The following is a 17,118-nucleotide window of genomic DNA, read 5'->3' on the forward strand; positions in this document are numbered from 1 at the left end:
AAATTGTTTGTTTTTGCGGATGTAAGGTTATCTTATAAGTTGAGCAATTTGGGGAATGATGCTGAAACAAAGTTCAAGGTTAAGAAGTTCTGAGAAGTTAACAGGGGGTGATCTTGGGGCAGTGAGGATGGATCATGGTTGGGTGGAGGAGTGAACTGACTCATTCAGGATTCAACAGGGTTTGTCAGCTGTGAGGTTCCTGCTTTGGTGCCTGGCTCATGGAATCTCCCCAAATGGCCTTACCATCTAATTACTCATATCTAGCTGAAATCCCTCCTTCGTCAGTGACATACATCTGTTCAGATTTCACCAATCCTTAGGCCTCAGCAACTCAGTCAAACCATGTAAATCAGGTCTGAACCTCCTTGCAGTGCCTCCTCTCCATCTGTAAAATTTTGCTTCTCTGCTATTCCAAATTCCTGTATTCTGTCTCACTCCTTGAAACTCTCTCTTTCCAGGAACTAGAGCAGCATGCACAATGCCACCTGCAACCTGTTTATCTTGTATTCCCAACTTGTATGGTTCATGGCCAGCTGATATGGTGGCTCGAGTCTCACAATCTGCTAATCACTGCACAATGTGGATTTTGTGCACGCAGTTCTGCAGTTGACAGTCACGTCACTTTGTCAACCCAAGTCATGAAAAGCTTTTGTGGCGACAACAGACTGAGGCTGTGTTTTTTGATTTGGGGAAAGCATACAACACCTGCTGGAGGACTGGTATCCTTGATATTCTATACATGTGGAGCTTCTGAGGCAACCTGCCCCATTTCCTTCAGGAATTTGTAAAATACAGAGTTTTCAAGGAACTTGTTGGTTTGGCCATGTTAGACAGCTTTATCCGGAGAACGGGGTGCCCCAAGGATCTGTCCTGAACATCAACCTCATTGCTATAGCTATTAACCATATTATGGCCTGTCTGCTGCCAGACATCTCCAGCTCCCTATTTGTTGACAATTTTGTGATCTATTGCAGTTCTCCACTGACTTGTCTCCTTGAGCAATGTCTTCAGTGATGTCGTGATTGTCTTTACTCATAGAGAATCAACAATGGCTTTCACTTTTCCTCTGGCAGAACCGTTTGCATGAAATTCTGGCACTGCAATAGGTTTCTTCCACCATCTTTACATCTTGGTCCTGTTGCTTGTTTGTTCACTGAAACTACAAAATTCCTGTTGCTCATGCTTGATAGGAAACTTCCTTGGTCCTCCCACGTGTCTTATCTGGCCTCAAGCTGTACCCCGTCCCTCAGCGTCCTACGTGTCCAAGTGATACTTCCTGGAGAGCGGAGCAGACCACCCTCCTATGCTTGTACAGATTCCTTGTCCATTTGAAACTAGAGTGTGGGTGTTCCATTTATTTCTCTGCACATCTGCCAATCCTATGCCCCCTTAACATAATCCACCATCGTGCAATACATTTGGCCACTGGCACTTTTTATACTATTCTGATCGAGAGAGTCTATGCAGAAGCTGCCGAACTACCACTGTCATACGTGCGTGATGTTCTCTTCAGCAGGTATGCATGTCGTTTATCTGCCAAGGCTGGGCCACCCATGCTATCCCCCCTTTTTCGATGATTGCCTTGACCTCGAGTATGGGGCACGCCCTTCCTCTCTGTTGCCTCCCTGATTTCGTTTTCAGTGACTGTTCCAGCAACACCTGCTATGTTCCCAATGGGCGTGAACCATCCATTGCCGTGGCTTCATGTGGCAGGCTATGTTCATTTTGGGTTTTATTCACTTCCCAAGACCACTGCTCCATATTCGATCTATTGCTGTAAGTTTCTTGACCTTCCCACAGAATGTGGCGATAGCACCTCCATTGATGCTGGTGGCTCTAAGACCGACCATGGTGTCAGCTGTGCCTTCGTCAGTGGCACCAACCATTTTCAGTATGGGCTTCCAGAATACTGCTCGATTTTTGCAGCAGAGCTCTTTGCCCTCTATCAGGCCACCCAGTTCATCTGGTGACATGGGGTTCTTTAATTGTGTAATATGCTTTGATCCTCTCAGTGGCCTTCAGAACCTCTGTGTGCTGCACACAGGCCATCCTGTGGTGCAATGGGTCCACTTGCTCGCTGTTGAGGGAGGCACTGTGTGATGTTCATGTAGTTTCCTGATCACATTGGTGTGACGGGAATTGAGGCTGCAGTCGTCCTACGTTGAGATGCTAGCTCTTTCATTCCTTCAGATAGTCTCCCTGTTGCCATCTGTCGGCAGATGGTGTCACTCTGATATCATTTTAGCTAGGTTGTGTGTTTGGCATTAGCATTTTAGCCATCACCATTTGTTACATGGTGATCCCTCACCACTTTGTGCTCATTGTCATCAACCTTTGACAGTTTGCCATTTACTGACCCAGTGCCCCTTTTTTAACTGCTTAAATTCCACTATATTTTTGCTATCTACAGTTTTGGCCGTTTTAGCGAATGATGCATGGGCTGTCTGCCGTGTTTTACTTTTTACCTGTCTTAGCTTTATAGTAAAGGACATTTAATCTCCGCTTTCCGTACGGCATGTTTTGTGTTCCCTACCTCAAGGGAAGTATTTGTTTGTAACTCTCTTTCCTTCCATCAATCGGGCTTAACATACATTCGCTTTTACCTTCTTTTACTTATGGGTGCTCTAAAGGTATGACATGGGCACTTATGACTTGAGTTGTTTTTGTGCCCTAAATAAAGAGAAAGGAGGAAAAAAAGGCCACGTGGCTGACATCCCTGTCCAAATTCCCGTATAGCCATAGTGGCCTGCAGTAGGCACAACTAGCCCCAAGTTTCCACAAGTGTGTTAAATTATAAATGAAGGAAATGACACAGTTCCTGACAGCAGCATTAAGAACTTAACCATATTTGAAGACACAATATCCGTGGTTGGACTGGTTATTAACAGCAGCTCACCCACAAGTGCAGGAAACCAGTCCTGCTTGCTTACATTATCATGGCATTTTTTATGCGAAGGACAAGAAAGCAAATGATTCCTATTTAATCGGCTCGGGTTCAGACGTAAGTCTGCCACTGTTCAGGCAGAGCTAAAATGCAATGGTACCCATGCCTCTCCACCTTATGGCAGCCAACAACATATCATGATTGTGATGTAACAGTTGACCTTGGTTTCAGTAGAAAGTTCAAGTGGAAGTTTGTGCTGAAGAATATTGGATGAGCCAACACTGAGGGCAGATTTTAATCATCACCATAGCTCGGAGATAAATCTCAGTATGGCACAGATTAAGGTGAACAGTGAGGTGAGCACAGGTGCTATATACAGTGGCACTACCAATACCATTGCCTCACCTGTTGCTCGATTATACCAGAAACTAGACAGGAAGTTGGCAGCCAATTAGGTAAAGTGCTGCATACCACAGTGTGCTGTTTTAAGAAAAAACCTGGACAGCTGGTCTGTCTGGCCATGGAGATTAGCTCCTAACTGTTTTTTCTGCAGCAAAGGCAGAATTTGAAGAAATGTTAAAACTGGCACCATATGCAGATCGGACAGCCCTGGACTCCCTATAGAAACTGGTAAAAAGGATAGCACTTGGGGGCCTGTGGAGATTACTACACCTTAAACGCACATACCATCGTCCAACTGCTACCTAGTTCTAACACAGGGGATTTCACAAATGTGCTAGCTGGAGCTACGATCTTCAGCATGATCAACGGTAAAAAGACTTATAATCAGATCCCAGTTGCAGAAGAGGATACCCTCAAGACCACAGTAATAACTTTTTGAATACCTGTGCATACCGAGCGAGGTGGCGCAGTGGTTAGACACTGGACTCGCATCCGGGAGGACGTCGGTTGAATCCCGCGTCCGGCCATCCTGATTTAGGTTTTCCGTGATTTTCCTAAATCACTCCAGGCAAATGCCGGGATGGTTCCTCTCAAAGGGCACGGCCGACTTCCTTCCCCATCCTTCCGTAATCCGATGAGACCAATGACCACGCTGTCTGGTCTCCTTCCCCAAACAAACCAACCAACCAACCAACCTGTGCATACCATTCAATTTAAAAAATGCCATACAGACATGGCAGCAATTTTTAGATGAGGTACTCAGGGGTCTGAATGTCTGTTTTGTCTAACTCAATGGTATTGTGATATTTTCCAAAGTGGCAGTATTACATGAGGAGCACCTCAGTGCAGTGTTCAGCAGAATGTATAAGTATGGTCTGATAGTAAACAAAGCAAAATGTGTTCTGCGCCTGAAGCAGATAACTTTCCTGTCATACAGTTTTGGTGGCTGTGAATGGCCACAAGAAAAGAAGATTGAGGTTATTAAAGACATTCCACATGCAGTGGATTTCAAGCAATTGAGAAGATTCCTAGGAGTCAGGGGAATCATTAACTCCCACCAATGACACGAGGTGGGAGCAACAGAGATACAGGCACCACTGACATCAGAACTGTCAGGTATCAATGCAATGGGCTGACCCCCCTACCAAGGATGCCAGAGATGCAGTGCACCTTTGATAAAGTAAAAGCAAGCTTATAAAAAGCAATTCTCTTGTCCCAACCCAGTCTGGGATGTGTCATTAGGTATAGTGGTAGATGCTAGCTAACAAGCAGTCGGCACAGCTTTCCACCAGTATGTGGAGAAGAGTTGGAAGCCTCCATAAGCTGAAGGAGGCTCAGACCAATTGGAATGGATACAAATGAGAGTTGTTAGCCATATACGAAGCTGTGCAGCACTCCTGCCTATATGTGGAGGCCAGGCTACTCAATAATCTATACAGATCACAGATCAATCACATTTGCTTTTAGCAAACTCAAGGAGGATTTTTTTTTTCGCGGCGGTTTGGACAGTTAGAATTTATTAGTCAGTTTACAGCAGACATAAGGTGTATAAGAAGAATAGGAAATGTAATAATTTTTTTTTCTTCTCTATGATTGGTGCCATCTAGTGTACCATTGGTTACAGTCAACTCTTTGCAGTGCAAGCTGCATATAAATAGCTGCAAGAATATCTTCAAAACAAGGCAATCACTGTACAGCTTAAGCAACTACAGTTATTATGTGCAAAGGACCTTATTTGTTGTGATCTGTCTAGACCCACACCCAGACCATTCACACCTGAAACCCAATGTAGAGCAGTTATTGAGAGTATCCATAGTTTCGCCCATCCCAACACAAAAGCCATCATTAAACTAATGATGGGGAGTGTTCTGTACCCTAGAATAAAGACTGTCGCCAGTAGGCGAGAATGTATGTAACATGTTGGCAGAGTGAAGTGGGCAGGCATCAATGCAAAATTATTTTTAAAAAATGTGGAATGTGTATAAGAACACCTTACATAACATACAACAATAAAACACACAAAAATAATTAACCCTCAGCACACCTCCTCAGTTATTTTTCGTCTTAATTCTTCAAACACTTTGAGTCTGTGGTGTAGTCAGTGCATCAGCAAGTTGATTTGAGCTTTCAACATATTTTGGTTTGATATTCATTCCAATATGTTGTTGAATGAACTTCTATGGAATTTCAGTGTTTCTTGACTCTTGTTATTTTTCCTTCATAGGTATTCTTCATCATATGTATTGCAACTTGATTGTCAATATACAGTTCTGTCAGCTGATTCAAAACCTTGTCCAAGGTGTCATATCTAACATGCATCATTGATGAAGAGAGAGCGGCACGGTATTCTGCTTCATTTGTTGAAGTTGCCACAGTATGTTGTTTCCGAGCATACCATATGACAGAGCCTTCTCGCATAATAAGAGCTCTGCTGGTGGAGCATCTAGCCAAGATATCAGCTACATAATGAGAATCAGCATGGGCAAGCAGTGTTGAACCTCCACAAAGAATATACTACACATCATAGTTCCTTTTAGGTAGTGAAAAATGCATTTCACCATTTCCCAGTCACTAACCATTGGTGTATTGCTAAATCTTCTCAAGTAATTAATGGAAAAACTGGTATCAGTGTGAGATATTGTTGCAACGAAAAGTAGACTCCCTATACTTCTTGATAGGATACAATCCTTTCCAGTGGCTTATCATTGCCAAGATTTTCTTCATCTGTCACCATTCCACACTCCATAGCTGTAACTATCTTAAGATTTTCTTTGTATACTTAAACTGATATGTGAAAATTTCATGTGGGCTTATTTTAATTTCCATTCCAAGATATGGCATTTCAGTTTGAAATGTTATGTCAAATGTTGTTTCATATTTTTGATTCATCTTGTTCGAAACTTCAGTAATTCTGTCTGTCCTTGTTCCAGTAACTAGTCTATCAGCAGCAAACAATGTGATAATGATGCTTCTGTCTTTATTGTAATAGATACAAGGCTCATCACCAGTACTGTACTTACAAATCCTAATGCCATCAGGTAGTCTGAGAGTTTCTCATTCCAATTCTTTGGAACTAGTTTTAGGCCACACAAAATCTTCTTCAGCCCACAAACTCCATTTGTATCATTGTTGAATCCGTCAGGTTGATTCATCTAGATATCCCCTATGCAGACTGCTGTATAGAAATGCTGTCTTCACATGAAAAATTATTTTCGTTTTATTTGTAGCTGTAAGACTAAGTAGCAGTCTAATTGATGCATAACGTGCTAAGGACTGAAGGTTTCCATATAGTCTAGTCCTTCCTCTTGCTCAAAACCTCTTGTTATTTGTCTGGCTTTATAACGTCCATCTTGCTTTTTATGCAGTTCCCGGTGGCAGGTGAAGGTTTTATGTTCTTTGGAAATCCTGCAAGACTCCCAACTTTTCAATTTTATTATGGATTTTTAATAGTCAGACATTGCACTGTAGTAGTTTTTGTTCTCAAGGCATTTGAAATAGAAATTTCTTCATTGTTGCCTGTTGTGACAAAATTTGCACTATGGTGGTATTCCACAGGATCCATTTTATAGTCTGTAAATGTGAAAGGCCACCTAAGGCTTTGCCAGTCACATAGTTTTGGTGCTGAGACACTATTTTGTGTTATGTGATCAGATGCCATGCTGCAATCTTCATAGACATCACAGATTGAATCAGTAGATATATGGTTTCCTTCTGGATACTCGATTTCATTCTTTTTTCTCTTGTGAAGTTGTTAACTATAGTAGCTTCTTTTTTATCTTGGATTCTATTGTCAGATATAACATTGTCAGAGGCAACAATGTCCTTTTCATCCTCAGCAGGGCAAATCCAAATCAAACCTGACAAAGGTTCCTTTTTTCAGAGCTTTTTTTTTATTTTATTTATTTATTTTTTCATCAGAACACAGGAGTCACATTCAAAACTTCCCAGCTTAGTATGATCTGTTTTTAGCTCAAACCACAATTCGTCAGGACACATCCCTTTTAATGAACTACTTCCAGTTTGATTTAGTATAAAGAGCACATAATTTATCACTTCAGCCCACAGATTCTCATCCAGGTTTTGTCCATGTTGAGCGATGGGAACACATTACCACCTGCCATTCATCCTGCGGTGAGGGTGGATCCGATTCATCAGGCACTCTGCGAGGTACCTTGGCTGCAGAGCCCAGTGGTGAAACAAGTGACACCTGAGATGTCCCATGTGCTGTGCCAAATTAACCACAACTGCTACACCCAGAGGCAGTAGCCTGTCGACAGACAACCCTGGCCAAAAGCATCTTCAGCTGTTCGCGAACTGTGTCCATCTCCTCCTGCGTCCACTCACAGCATGCACACGTCCTATCCATCCTAATAGTATTAACTTAAGAACTGACAATGAAAGCACACAGAGAAAGCTAAATAGGTAACTCACAACCCAACTGAAGTGACACCAAAAGAAGCTGACATCTCACTAAGCTGTGTAGCTGGCCATTCAGATGTAATGACAACTGTGCTACACACTATGTGAATATACACTTTACAATTATTAAAACATGAGATTACACATCTTAAGTACAAAAACATGCAATGAATTTAAGAAATGAACTAATTTAAAAAAAGAAAAGAAAAAAGAACCTAAATGTGTAACTTGCTGCTCTGTCGGTGGTGTGTCTCAGGCAGAAGCTGGACCCTGGTCACAACTTAAGATGATTTACTCTGCTGCTTTCATTCTTTGACACTATACCAGGGAGTTAAATCATTTCAGGCATAAGAGCATACTTAGTCCAGCAGTTTACTATCCAGGAAACACAAAATGTTAATTCATGTTGTGGATTTTTATACACTGATGAGCCAAAACATTATGACCGCCTGCTTAATAGCTTGTTTGTCGTCTTTGGAACAAAATATATAACTGACTCTGTGTATCAGGGATCTGACAGATTGTTGGTAGGTTTGTGGAGGTATGTGGCATTAGATGTCTATGTGCAGGTCATGTAATTTGTGTAAATAACCACAATTTGCATACGTGGTGATGGTGCCCAATAGCGACTGAGATGTTTTCCATAGGATTTACATCATGTAAATTTGTTCACCAAGACATCAACATGAGTTGACCATAATGCTCTTCAAACCACTGTAGCATGGTTCTGTCTCCGAGACATGGACAGTTATAATGCTGAAAGATGACATTGCTGTCGGAGAAGACATCGAGCATGAAGGGATACAGATGGTTTGCAGCTGTCAGCATGTCTTTGGTTTCTATCACGAGTCCCCTGCAAGCACAGGAGAATGTCTCCCCTAGCGTGATACTGCTCCCACCAGCCTGCATCTGTGGCATTCTGCATGTTTCGAGGCACTGTTCACGTCGATGACTGCATTTGTGGAGATGACCCATTGCCCTAGTGTAGCAAAAATGTGGTTCACTCAAAGAGTCGACACATTTGTGTTGATCGATGGTCGAATCATGACCATTCTGTGCCTACTGCAGCCGTAATTGACGATGTCACTGGGTCAACATGTTAACACGTACAGGTGATCTGCGACGGAGCTCCATGCTCAACAATGTACAATGAATGATGTGCTCCGAAACACCTGTGCGTGTATAAGCACTGTGTTCTTTCGGCAAAGATGCCAAGGATCACTATCTGCCCTACTTTACAGAGCAGGCAAGCCTCTGAACCCCACGTTCTGTGAAGAGTTGTGGATGTCCAACCATTTACCACCACCTACTGGTAGTTTCACTGTCCTCCTACTTATTTCTGTAGATGCTCACGACAGCAACACATGAACATTCTTCCAGCTTCACTGTTTTCTAGATACTTGTCTACACGCTCTGTGTAACAATAATCTGCCCTTTGTCAAAGTCCTGTATTTCAATGGATTTTACCATTTGCAGCCCATATCTTCACTAGGCTGATCCTCTGTCTGTGCCTGCTCCGCTAACACACTTTTGTTACTGTGTCATGTGCCCGCAACGTCACCGGGGAGCATCCAGCGCCGTGGTGGGCAGTGGTCATAATGTTTTGGTTTATCAGTGTATGCTGTTCATCGACTCATCAGGTTTATTGTTCACTGTTCTCACTCATTTCAAAGGAATAACCATGTCCTTTCAGTGAACACAAAATGGAAAAATAATCTTTCTGCTGGCAATATATCCACTTCTATAATTCAGAAAATTGTGTTTTTCAGAGTTAGAGGACTTCATGACAAGTCTAGTAATTTCAAACCAGCATTAAAGGCTTTCTCTTTGCAGTGTACTGTTTTCTGGAAGAATACAAAGTGTCGTATTTTACTGTGACGGGAATCGTAAATGAAAATGGAATTAGAAAATATTATTTGCTGATGCTGCTGTTCTGTACAGTTATTATTTCTTTAATGTAATGAGATGTTTTTGATTGCATGATAAAAATAAAATTAATAATTAAAGGAAAATTAATGCTTCAAACTTTGCAGCTGATAGGCCACTATGACCTACAGTAGTAAAATTAACATGAACATTTACAGTGAGAATTAATACAAAAAATGACTTATATGGTTTTGAAAATGTAAAAACCTGGATGAAATAACGATAATATTATGAAAAGGATGGATTGCTACTCACCATAGAGAGGAGACGTTGAGTTGCAGACAGGCACAGCGAAAAGACTGCTTCACATTTAAGCTTTTGGCTAAAAGGCCTTCTTACAAAGTAAAACACACACACACACACACACACACACACACACACACACGAACAACACTGTCTCTGGCCGCAGAGACCTGCCTCAGAGGCTATGGGCATTGGTCGTATGTTGTGTGTGAATTACTGCTTTGCAGGGCCTTTTGTCCAAGAGATTAAATGTATTCCAGTCTTTTTGCTGTGCGCGTCTGCAGCTCAACATCTCCTCTACATGCTGAGTAGCAATCTAACCTTCTCATAATACTGTATTGTCATTATATGGATTTGATATAGTCCAGTGTCACCACATAGAACAAATTTGAGGTTTCATTGTTCTTTCTCTGGAAATGTTACAAGTTGTTATGAATTTCTCACATGCGAATTTGTACCCTGTAGGTAACAGCTGGAGTCAGCAACAATGAACAAAACTCTGTTCCTGCACTTGGTCTGGCATGGGCTAATATGGTGACCACACGCCTCCAGATGTTTCGAAATAGGCAAACAGGCATCAGAAACATACGTGTTATTTTTTCACCTTTTCTGCAGCAGAGCTGCTGCAAATTCACTGTCACTGCTTCTGGAATTTCGGGTGTAAGTCCTTGATGTTAAGATGCAGAATCTCTCTCATTATCATTATTTGTAGGATGTAATTTGTGAATGATTCATGTACACACTATCATAGTAAATATGTTGAAGATATTTTTTCAAAACCACATACGATAACTTGATTTTTTTTTTTTTTTTTTTTTTTTTAGTAACTGCCTTACACCTTTTGTATATTGTCCACTGTGATTGTTTCATGCTCTGAAATATACAAATCTCTCATGAGATAACCTGTTATCTCTTGTAATGTATACCTTTTTCACTTTCTGAATAACATTTTAACAAGTTCCACATACATTGCAATAGTTATCAGCTGATCTTAGTATCATTCACTTAACCCTTTCCACCCTGAAAATATTTTTCAGTGTGCAAGTACTGCAAGAAGCATTATTATAGTGTCCTGATGTCCTTGATTACAGAAAAAAATACTGAAAAAATTTTTCATGTATAATTATGCAAAAAAAAGCACTGGTATGATCATGCGGGACAGGTTTTAATTGAGTAGAAAGTTCGTAAGATCTCATGCTGTTACTTTAGGCAAAATTTTGAAGTTTACTGTATAAATTACAACATAATCATGTTTTATCTCCATATTTAATTACAAAACTCGTCTAAAACATTACAATCACAGCAAAAAGGTATTACAAATTATAAAATTTATCAAAAATATTAAAATTGTAGCAAAAATGTTACAATAATTAAAAATTACATCACAAAATCAAACATTATTTTTTTGTGAAATGACTTGAAACAGTTTTTTTCCTTGGATAGACATAAGTACTGACTGCATTCGACACATTTAGTTTTTGCCCTGCTGTTGCAGTACTCAAACTGGCAAGTCCTTGGGGAATAAATGTCATCCACTGTTGGCCAGTGGTCATAGCCATCATACCTCTTGTCCTGTCCTGGTTTTTGATGGGGTTTGTACATTTTTGCGTTTTTAGGTGGAACTAGTTCTCTCTCTGATTGTACTTCACATTCTTCTGTCCTTTTCCTATCTGGACATGACAATAGAGCCTCAGCCAAAGACATCCTGAATTTCAGCAAATCCATTACATTCTTTTATGGAAGTTGCTGTTCCCTGCAGTGCTGTCTATACATAGACCAATAATTTACTACAGTCAGGTCTATAAAGCAAAGTAAGAGTCAATTTTTAGGTTCTGAACCATGTCCGATAGCATTCAATTTGTTGGTCATTAATATCTACTCCACCCATTGTACTTCTTAATGACAGCAGGACAGTCTATTTCTAAATATTTATATTCCTTATTACTCCACCTTTGGACTTTGCACTTTGGCTCTATGCCAGCAGAAGTGGATGCCACAACAACCCTTTGATTATCCTGCCACTGAGTTATAATGACTGCCTCATCTGATCTAACATACTGATGACATTCTCCTCTAGTCGTTTTACCTTTCAGTTTAACATTTTTTATTCTTTTTGTCAATATTGTCCCTGTACTTTCGATTCCCCTCTCTCTGAGTTTCTCTAAGAGGCGAATGATAGTGAAATATCTATAGAAATAGATAAAACTTCCCTCAGGTAGTTTGGGGAAGCCACAAAATCACTGATGGTCCTAAGCCTAATGATTTGTCATGAAAATTCATGCTGGCACCCTGATATATCTCAAAATCTAAAACTATACCTGAAGATGAAACCAAAACAAAGTTCTTTAGCCCTAAAGGCCTAGGTTCGCCTTTGACATATTGTTTTAATTTACAATGCCCTGTGAAGGGTATCATTTGTTCATCAATGCTGTAATAATGTATGGGATAAAGTATGGCATCTCTCTCACAGCTTCAATGAGTGGTTGAATCTTCCATGGTCTATTCGTTTGGGCATCTTGAGGTGGTGCTACAGTATCTACAAAATGTATGTTGTATTGCAGGGCAAGAAAATGGTCTCGAGATGTACTGTCACTGACTGCACCCTGAGAAATGCTTTTCTGCCAATTCATAGGTAACCTAGGATACCTTGTGCATCTCATAATTAAGTTAATTCCAAAAAACAGCTTAATTTCTCTAGCTGTTGTATCTAATGATGTGCCACTCTTAGCCACACTATACATGTTTGTGAACTTGGCAGCATTTTCGAAGAAATATTCACTGAAATATTCAGAAAAATACTGAGCAGGGCTCTGAACGGGCGAAGGATTCTGTAACAAAGAAGAAAAAATCTAAGGTGTATGGTAAGTAATAAATATAAAGCCTAATTCATGTGACACATATTTTCTACTGACCTGCACAGGAGTATAATCTATTTGTGGTGGATGACACTTCTCTGTGAAATCCATTTCACGATAAAGCAAAGGTCTGGATTTTCTTCTATGACAATCTGAAGTGTTCTGTACTTCACATGTTTCATCTGAGATAGAATCATCTTCAATTTCGTTGTGAATTTGTTTAACATTTGTAGGAGAAGGAGCGAATTCTTCATCTTCATCAGAAGAGACACCACTTAGTTCGTAATCCTCTAACAGAGACAGAATCTAATCGTCTGTTAAACCTGCATGTATAAACAAATGATATGTATCAAGTCGTTTTTATTGTTGTATGGAAATCAGAAGTAAAACCAACTAAATAGCGACGTAACAACCTGCCCAGTAAAAACGGATGCGGCACAAGGTAAAATCTAACTGGCACAATCATGCTGGTACAGGTTTGGTGCCAATTTATTGTTAAGAAGTATGAGATTACTGACTTTTTCATTGCCAGTCTGTTGTATATACAATATCAAACAAACACAAGCGGTTATACTTTAAATAACACAAATAAATCAGCTACTAACCTGAAGAACACTTGACGCTTCTGTTTACACTCACTTTCTACGTTGCTGCTGTGCTCTGTTAGGGCAGAAACAGAATAAAAACAAGTGAAACTTGTAGCGTACAAGTTGCACGATCGTTTCAGGCTGGTTGGAAGCAAAGCAGAAGCAGCAGGTTGGCATACAAAATTCAAAACTGGACCAGGTGATTGTGTGGGTTCGGGTGGAAAGGGTTAACAGATTACAGTGTTGTAGCAGTTACTACTATTATTAGTCTGTAAGTCTATTGCATCTTTTTCTTTTTAGAAATTATCTAAACTTATTAAATCATTATAGTTTATTATTATTATTATTATTATTTCTTTCCTTTCTCAGACGTTATGTCTGGTTAAAAATGGAAAGTGACACGGACCTTGATCAAGCGTGACTTCCTTTTAACTGTACGGTATATGTTACATCGCATTTAGGAACTTTCGGGTAATTGAACATGTATCAATAATTACTGATTTCTGTAGTTGTATATATAGGTTTGGATGTAGCTGTATTGCATTGATGTACTGGTGGATACTCCTATACTTGATAGTATAATTGGTATAATGTCAACTTTATCTTAATGCCACATGTCCTTGACTTCCTCAGCCAGTTGGATGTATTTTTCAATTTTTTCTCCTGTTTTCTTCTGTATATTTGTTGTATTGGGTATGGATATTTCGATTAGTTGTGTTAATTTCTTCTTTTTATTGGTGAGTATGATGTCAGGTTTGTTATGTGGTGTTGTTTTACTTTTATAATGGTTCTGTTCCAGTATAATTTGTATTCATCATTCTCCAGTACATTTTGTGGTTCATACTTGTATGTGGGAACGTGTTGTTTTATTAGTTTATGTTGTATGGCAAGTTGTTGATGTATTATTTTTGCTACTTTGTCATGTCTTTGGGGTATTCTGTATTTGCTAGTATTGTACATCTGTCTGTGATGTGATCTACTGTTTCTATTTGTTGTTTGCAAAGTCTGCATTTATCTGTTGTGGTATTGGGATCTTTAATAATATGCTTGCTGTAATATTTGATGTTTATTGTTTGATCCTGTATTGCAATAATGAATCCTTCCATCTCACTGTATATATTGCCTTTTCTTAGCCATGTGTTGGATGCATCTTGATCGATGTGTAGTTGTGTTAGATGATACGGGTGCTTGCCATGTAGTGTTTTCTTTTTCCAATTTACTTTCTTTGTATCTGTTGTTGTGATGTGATCTAAAGGGTTGTAGAAGTGGTTATGAAATTGCATTGGTGTAGCCGATGTAGAGTGATTGCTTTGTGTATTTTGCTAGTTTCTGCTCGTTCTATAAAGAATTTTCTTAAATTGTCTACCTGTCCATAATGTAGTTAATATAATAGAGGGAAACATTCCACGTGGGAAAAGATAGACACACAAACAAACACAAACATATGTTTGTGTTTGTTTGTGTGTCTATCAACCCGCCAGCGCTTTCGTTTGGTAAGTCACATCATCTTTGTTTTTGGATATGTCCATAATGTAGGTTTTTTATGTCAATAAACCCCCTTCCTCCTTCCTTTCTGCTTAATGTGAATCTTTCTGTTGCTGAATGTATGTGATGTATTCGATATTTGTGGCATTGTGATCGTGTAAGTGTATTGAGTGCTTCTAGTTCTGTGTTACTCCATTTCACTACTCCAAATGAATAGGTCAATATTGGTATTGCTTAAGTATTTATAGCTTTTGTCTTGTTTCTTGCTGCTGCCAATTCTGTTTTCAGTATTTTTGTTAGTCTTTGTCTATATTTTTCTTTTAGTTCTTCTTTAATATTTGTATTATCTATTCCTATTTTTTGCCTGTATCCTAGATATTTATAGGCACCTGTTTTTTCCATCGCTTCTATGCAGTCGTTGTGGTTATCCAATAAGTAATCTTCTTGTTTAGTGTGTTTTCCCTTGACTATGCTATTTTTCTTACATTTGTCTGTTCCAAAAGCCATATTTATATCATTGCTGAATACTTCTGTTATCTTTAGTAATTGGTTGAGTTGTTGATTTGTTCCTGCCAGTAGTTTTAGATCATCCATGTATAGTAAATGTGTGATTTTGTGTTGGTATGTTCCAGTAATATTATATCCATAATTTAACAGAGGGAAACATTCCACGTGGAAAAAATATATCTAAAAAGAAAGAAAGTGATGAGACTTACCAAACAAAAGCGCTGGCAGGTCGATAGACACACAAACATACACACAAATTTCTAGCTAGCTTTCGCAACAAACGGTTGCTTCGTCAGGAAAGAGGGAAGGAGAGGGAAAGATGAAAGGAAGTGGGTTTTAAGGGAGAGGGTAAGGAGTCATTCCAATCCCGAGAGCGGAAAGACTTACCTTAGGGGGAAAAAAAGGACGGGTATACACTCGCACACACACACATATCCATCCGCATATACACAGACACAAGCCTTTACAAATGTCTGCTTGTGTCTGTGTATATGCGGATGGATATGTGTGTGTGTGCGCGAGTGTATACCCGTCCTTTTTTTCCCCCTAAGGTAAGTCTTTCCGCTCCCGGGATTGGAATGACTCCTTACCCTCTCCCTTAAAACCCACTTCCTTTCATCTTTCCCTCTCCTTCCCTCTTTCCTGACGAAGCAACCGTTTGTTGCGAAAGCTAGCTAGAATTTTGTGTGTATGTTTGTGTTTGTTTGTGTGTCTATCGACCTGCCAGCGCTTTTGTTTGGCAAGTCTCATCACTTTTTCTTTTTAGATATATTATATCCATAATTTGTATTATTTAGCATGTTGGATAGCTGGCAGAACCAGAAAGGACTTAATGAGTCTCCTTGGTATATTCCACGCTTAATCTGTATTGGCTGTGATGTGATATTATTTGAATTTGTATGGATATTAAGTGTGGTTTTCCAATTTTTCATTACTATGTTTAGGAACTGTATCAATTTAGGATCTACTTTGTATATTTCCAATATGTGTAGTAACCATGAGTGGGGTACACTATCAAAAGCTTTTTGGTAATCAATGTATGCGTAGTGTAGTGACCTTTGTTTGGTTTTAGCTTGATATGTCACCTCTGCATCTATTATCAGTTGCTCTTTACATCCTCGTGCTCCTTTGCAACAGTCTTTTTGTTCTTCATGTATAATTTTGTTCTGTGTTGTATGTGTCATTAATTTCTGTGTAATGACTGAAGTTAATATTTTGTATATTGTTGGTAGGCATGTTATGGGGCGATATTTTGCTGGGTTTGCTGTGTCTGCTTGATCTTTAGGTTTCAGATAAGTTATTCCTTGTGTAAGTGTATCAGGGACTGTGTACGGGTCTGCAATGTAACTGTTAAATAGTTTATATATTTAAAAACAAAGATGATGTGACTTACCATACGAAAGCGCTGGCAGGTCGATAGAAACACAAACACACACATTCATACACACAAAATTCTAGCTTTCGCAACCAATGGTTGCTTCGTCAGGAAAGAGGGAAGGAGAGGGAAAGACGAAAGGATGTGGGTTTTAAGGGAGAGGGTAAGGAGTCATTCCAATCCCGGAAGCGGAAAGACTTACCTTAGGGGGAAAAAAGGACAGGTATACACTCGCGCGCACACACACACATATCCATCCGCACATACACAGACACAAGCAGACATTTGTAAAGGTAAAGAGTTTGGGCAGAGATGTCAGTTGAGGCAGAAGTAAAGAGGCAAAGATGTTGTTGAAACACGGGTGAGGTATGAACGGCGGCAACTTGAAATTAGCGGAGGTTGAGGCCTGGCGGATAACGAGAAGAGAGGATATAC

The 17,118-nt window shown here is 39.7% G+C and overlaps 2 protein-coding genes across 3 annotated transcripts in view; one reads left to right on the forward strand and one right to left on the reverse strand.

Annotated features, from left to right (window-relative positions):
• The window catches only part of LOC126236439 (DNA repair protein XRCC3-like), an 88,592-nt gene extending 77,926 nt beyond the window's left edge, over positions 1-10,666 (forward strand). For both annotated transcript variants that reach the window (XM_049945752.1, XM_049945751.1), the window contains one exon: positions 10,340-10,666. In XM_049945752.1, coding sequence (XP_049801709.1) covers positions 10,340-10,546 — 207 coding nt within the window. In that variant the 3' untranslated portion in view covers positions 10,547-10,666. The remainder of the gene's footprint in view (positions 1-10,339) is intronic.
• Positions 10,667-11,131: 465 nt separating this feature from the next.
• LOC126236440 (uncharacterized) lies at positions 11,132-13,495 on the reverse strand. Its single transcript, XM_049945753.1, has 2 exons — positions 12,787-13,495; positions 11,132-12,702 (listed from the first exon to the last, which is right to left on the reverse strand). Exons 1-2 carry the CDS (start codon positions 12,838-12,840, stop codon positions 12,286-12,288), a joined length of 471 nt encoding a protein of 156 aa, XP_049801710.1. The 5' UTR covers positions 12,841-13,495; the 3' UTR covers positions 11,132-12,285.
• Between the last annotated feature and the right edge of the window lie 3,623 nt (positions 13,496-17,118).

This window comes from Schistocerca nitens, chromosome 2 (genome assembly GCF_023898315.1).
Source record: "Schistocerca nitens isolate TAMUIC-IGC-003100 chromosome 2, iqSchNite1.1, whole genome shotgun sequence".
In the NCBI taxonomy this organism is placed as follows: domain Eukaryota; kingdom Metazoa; phylum Arthropoda; class Insecta; order Orthoptera; family Acrididae; genus Schistocerca; species Schistocerca nitens.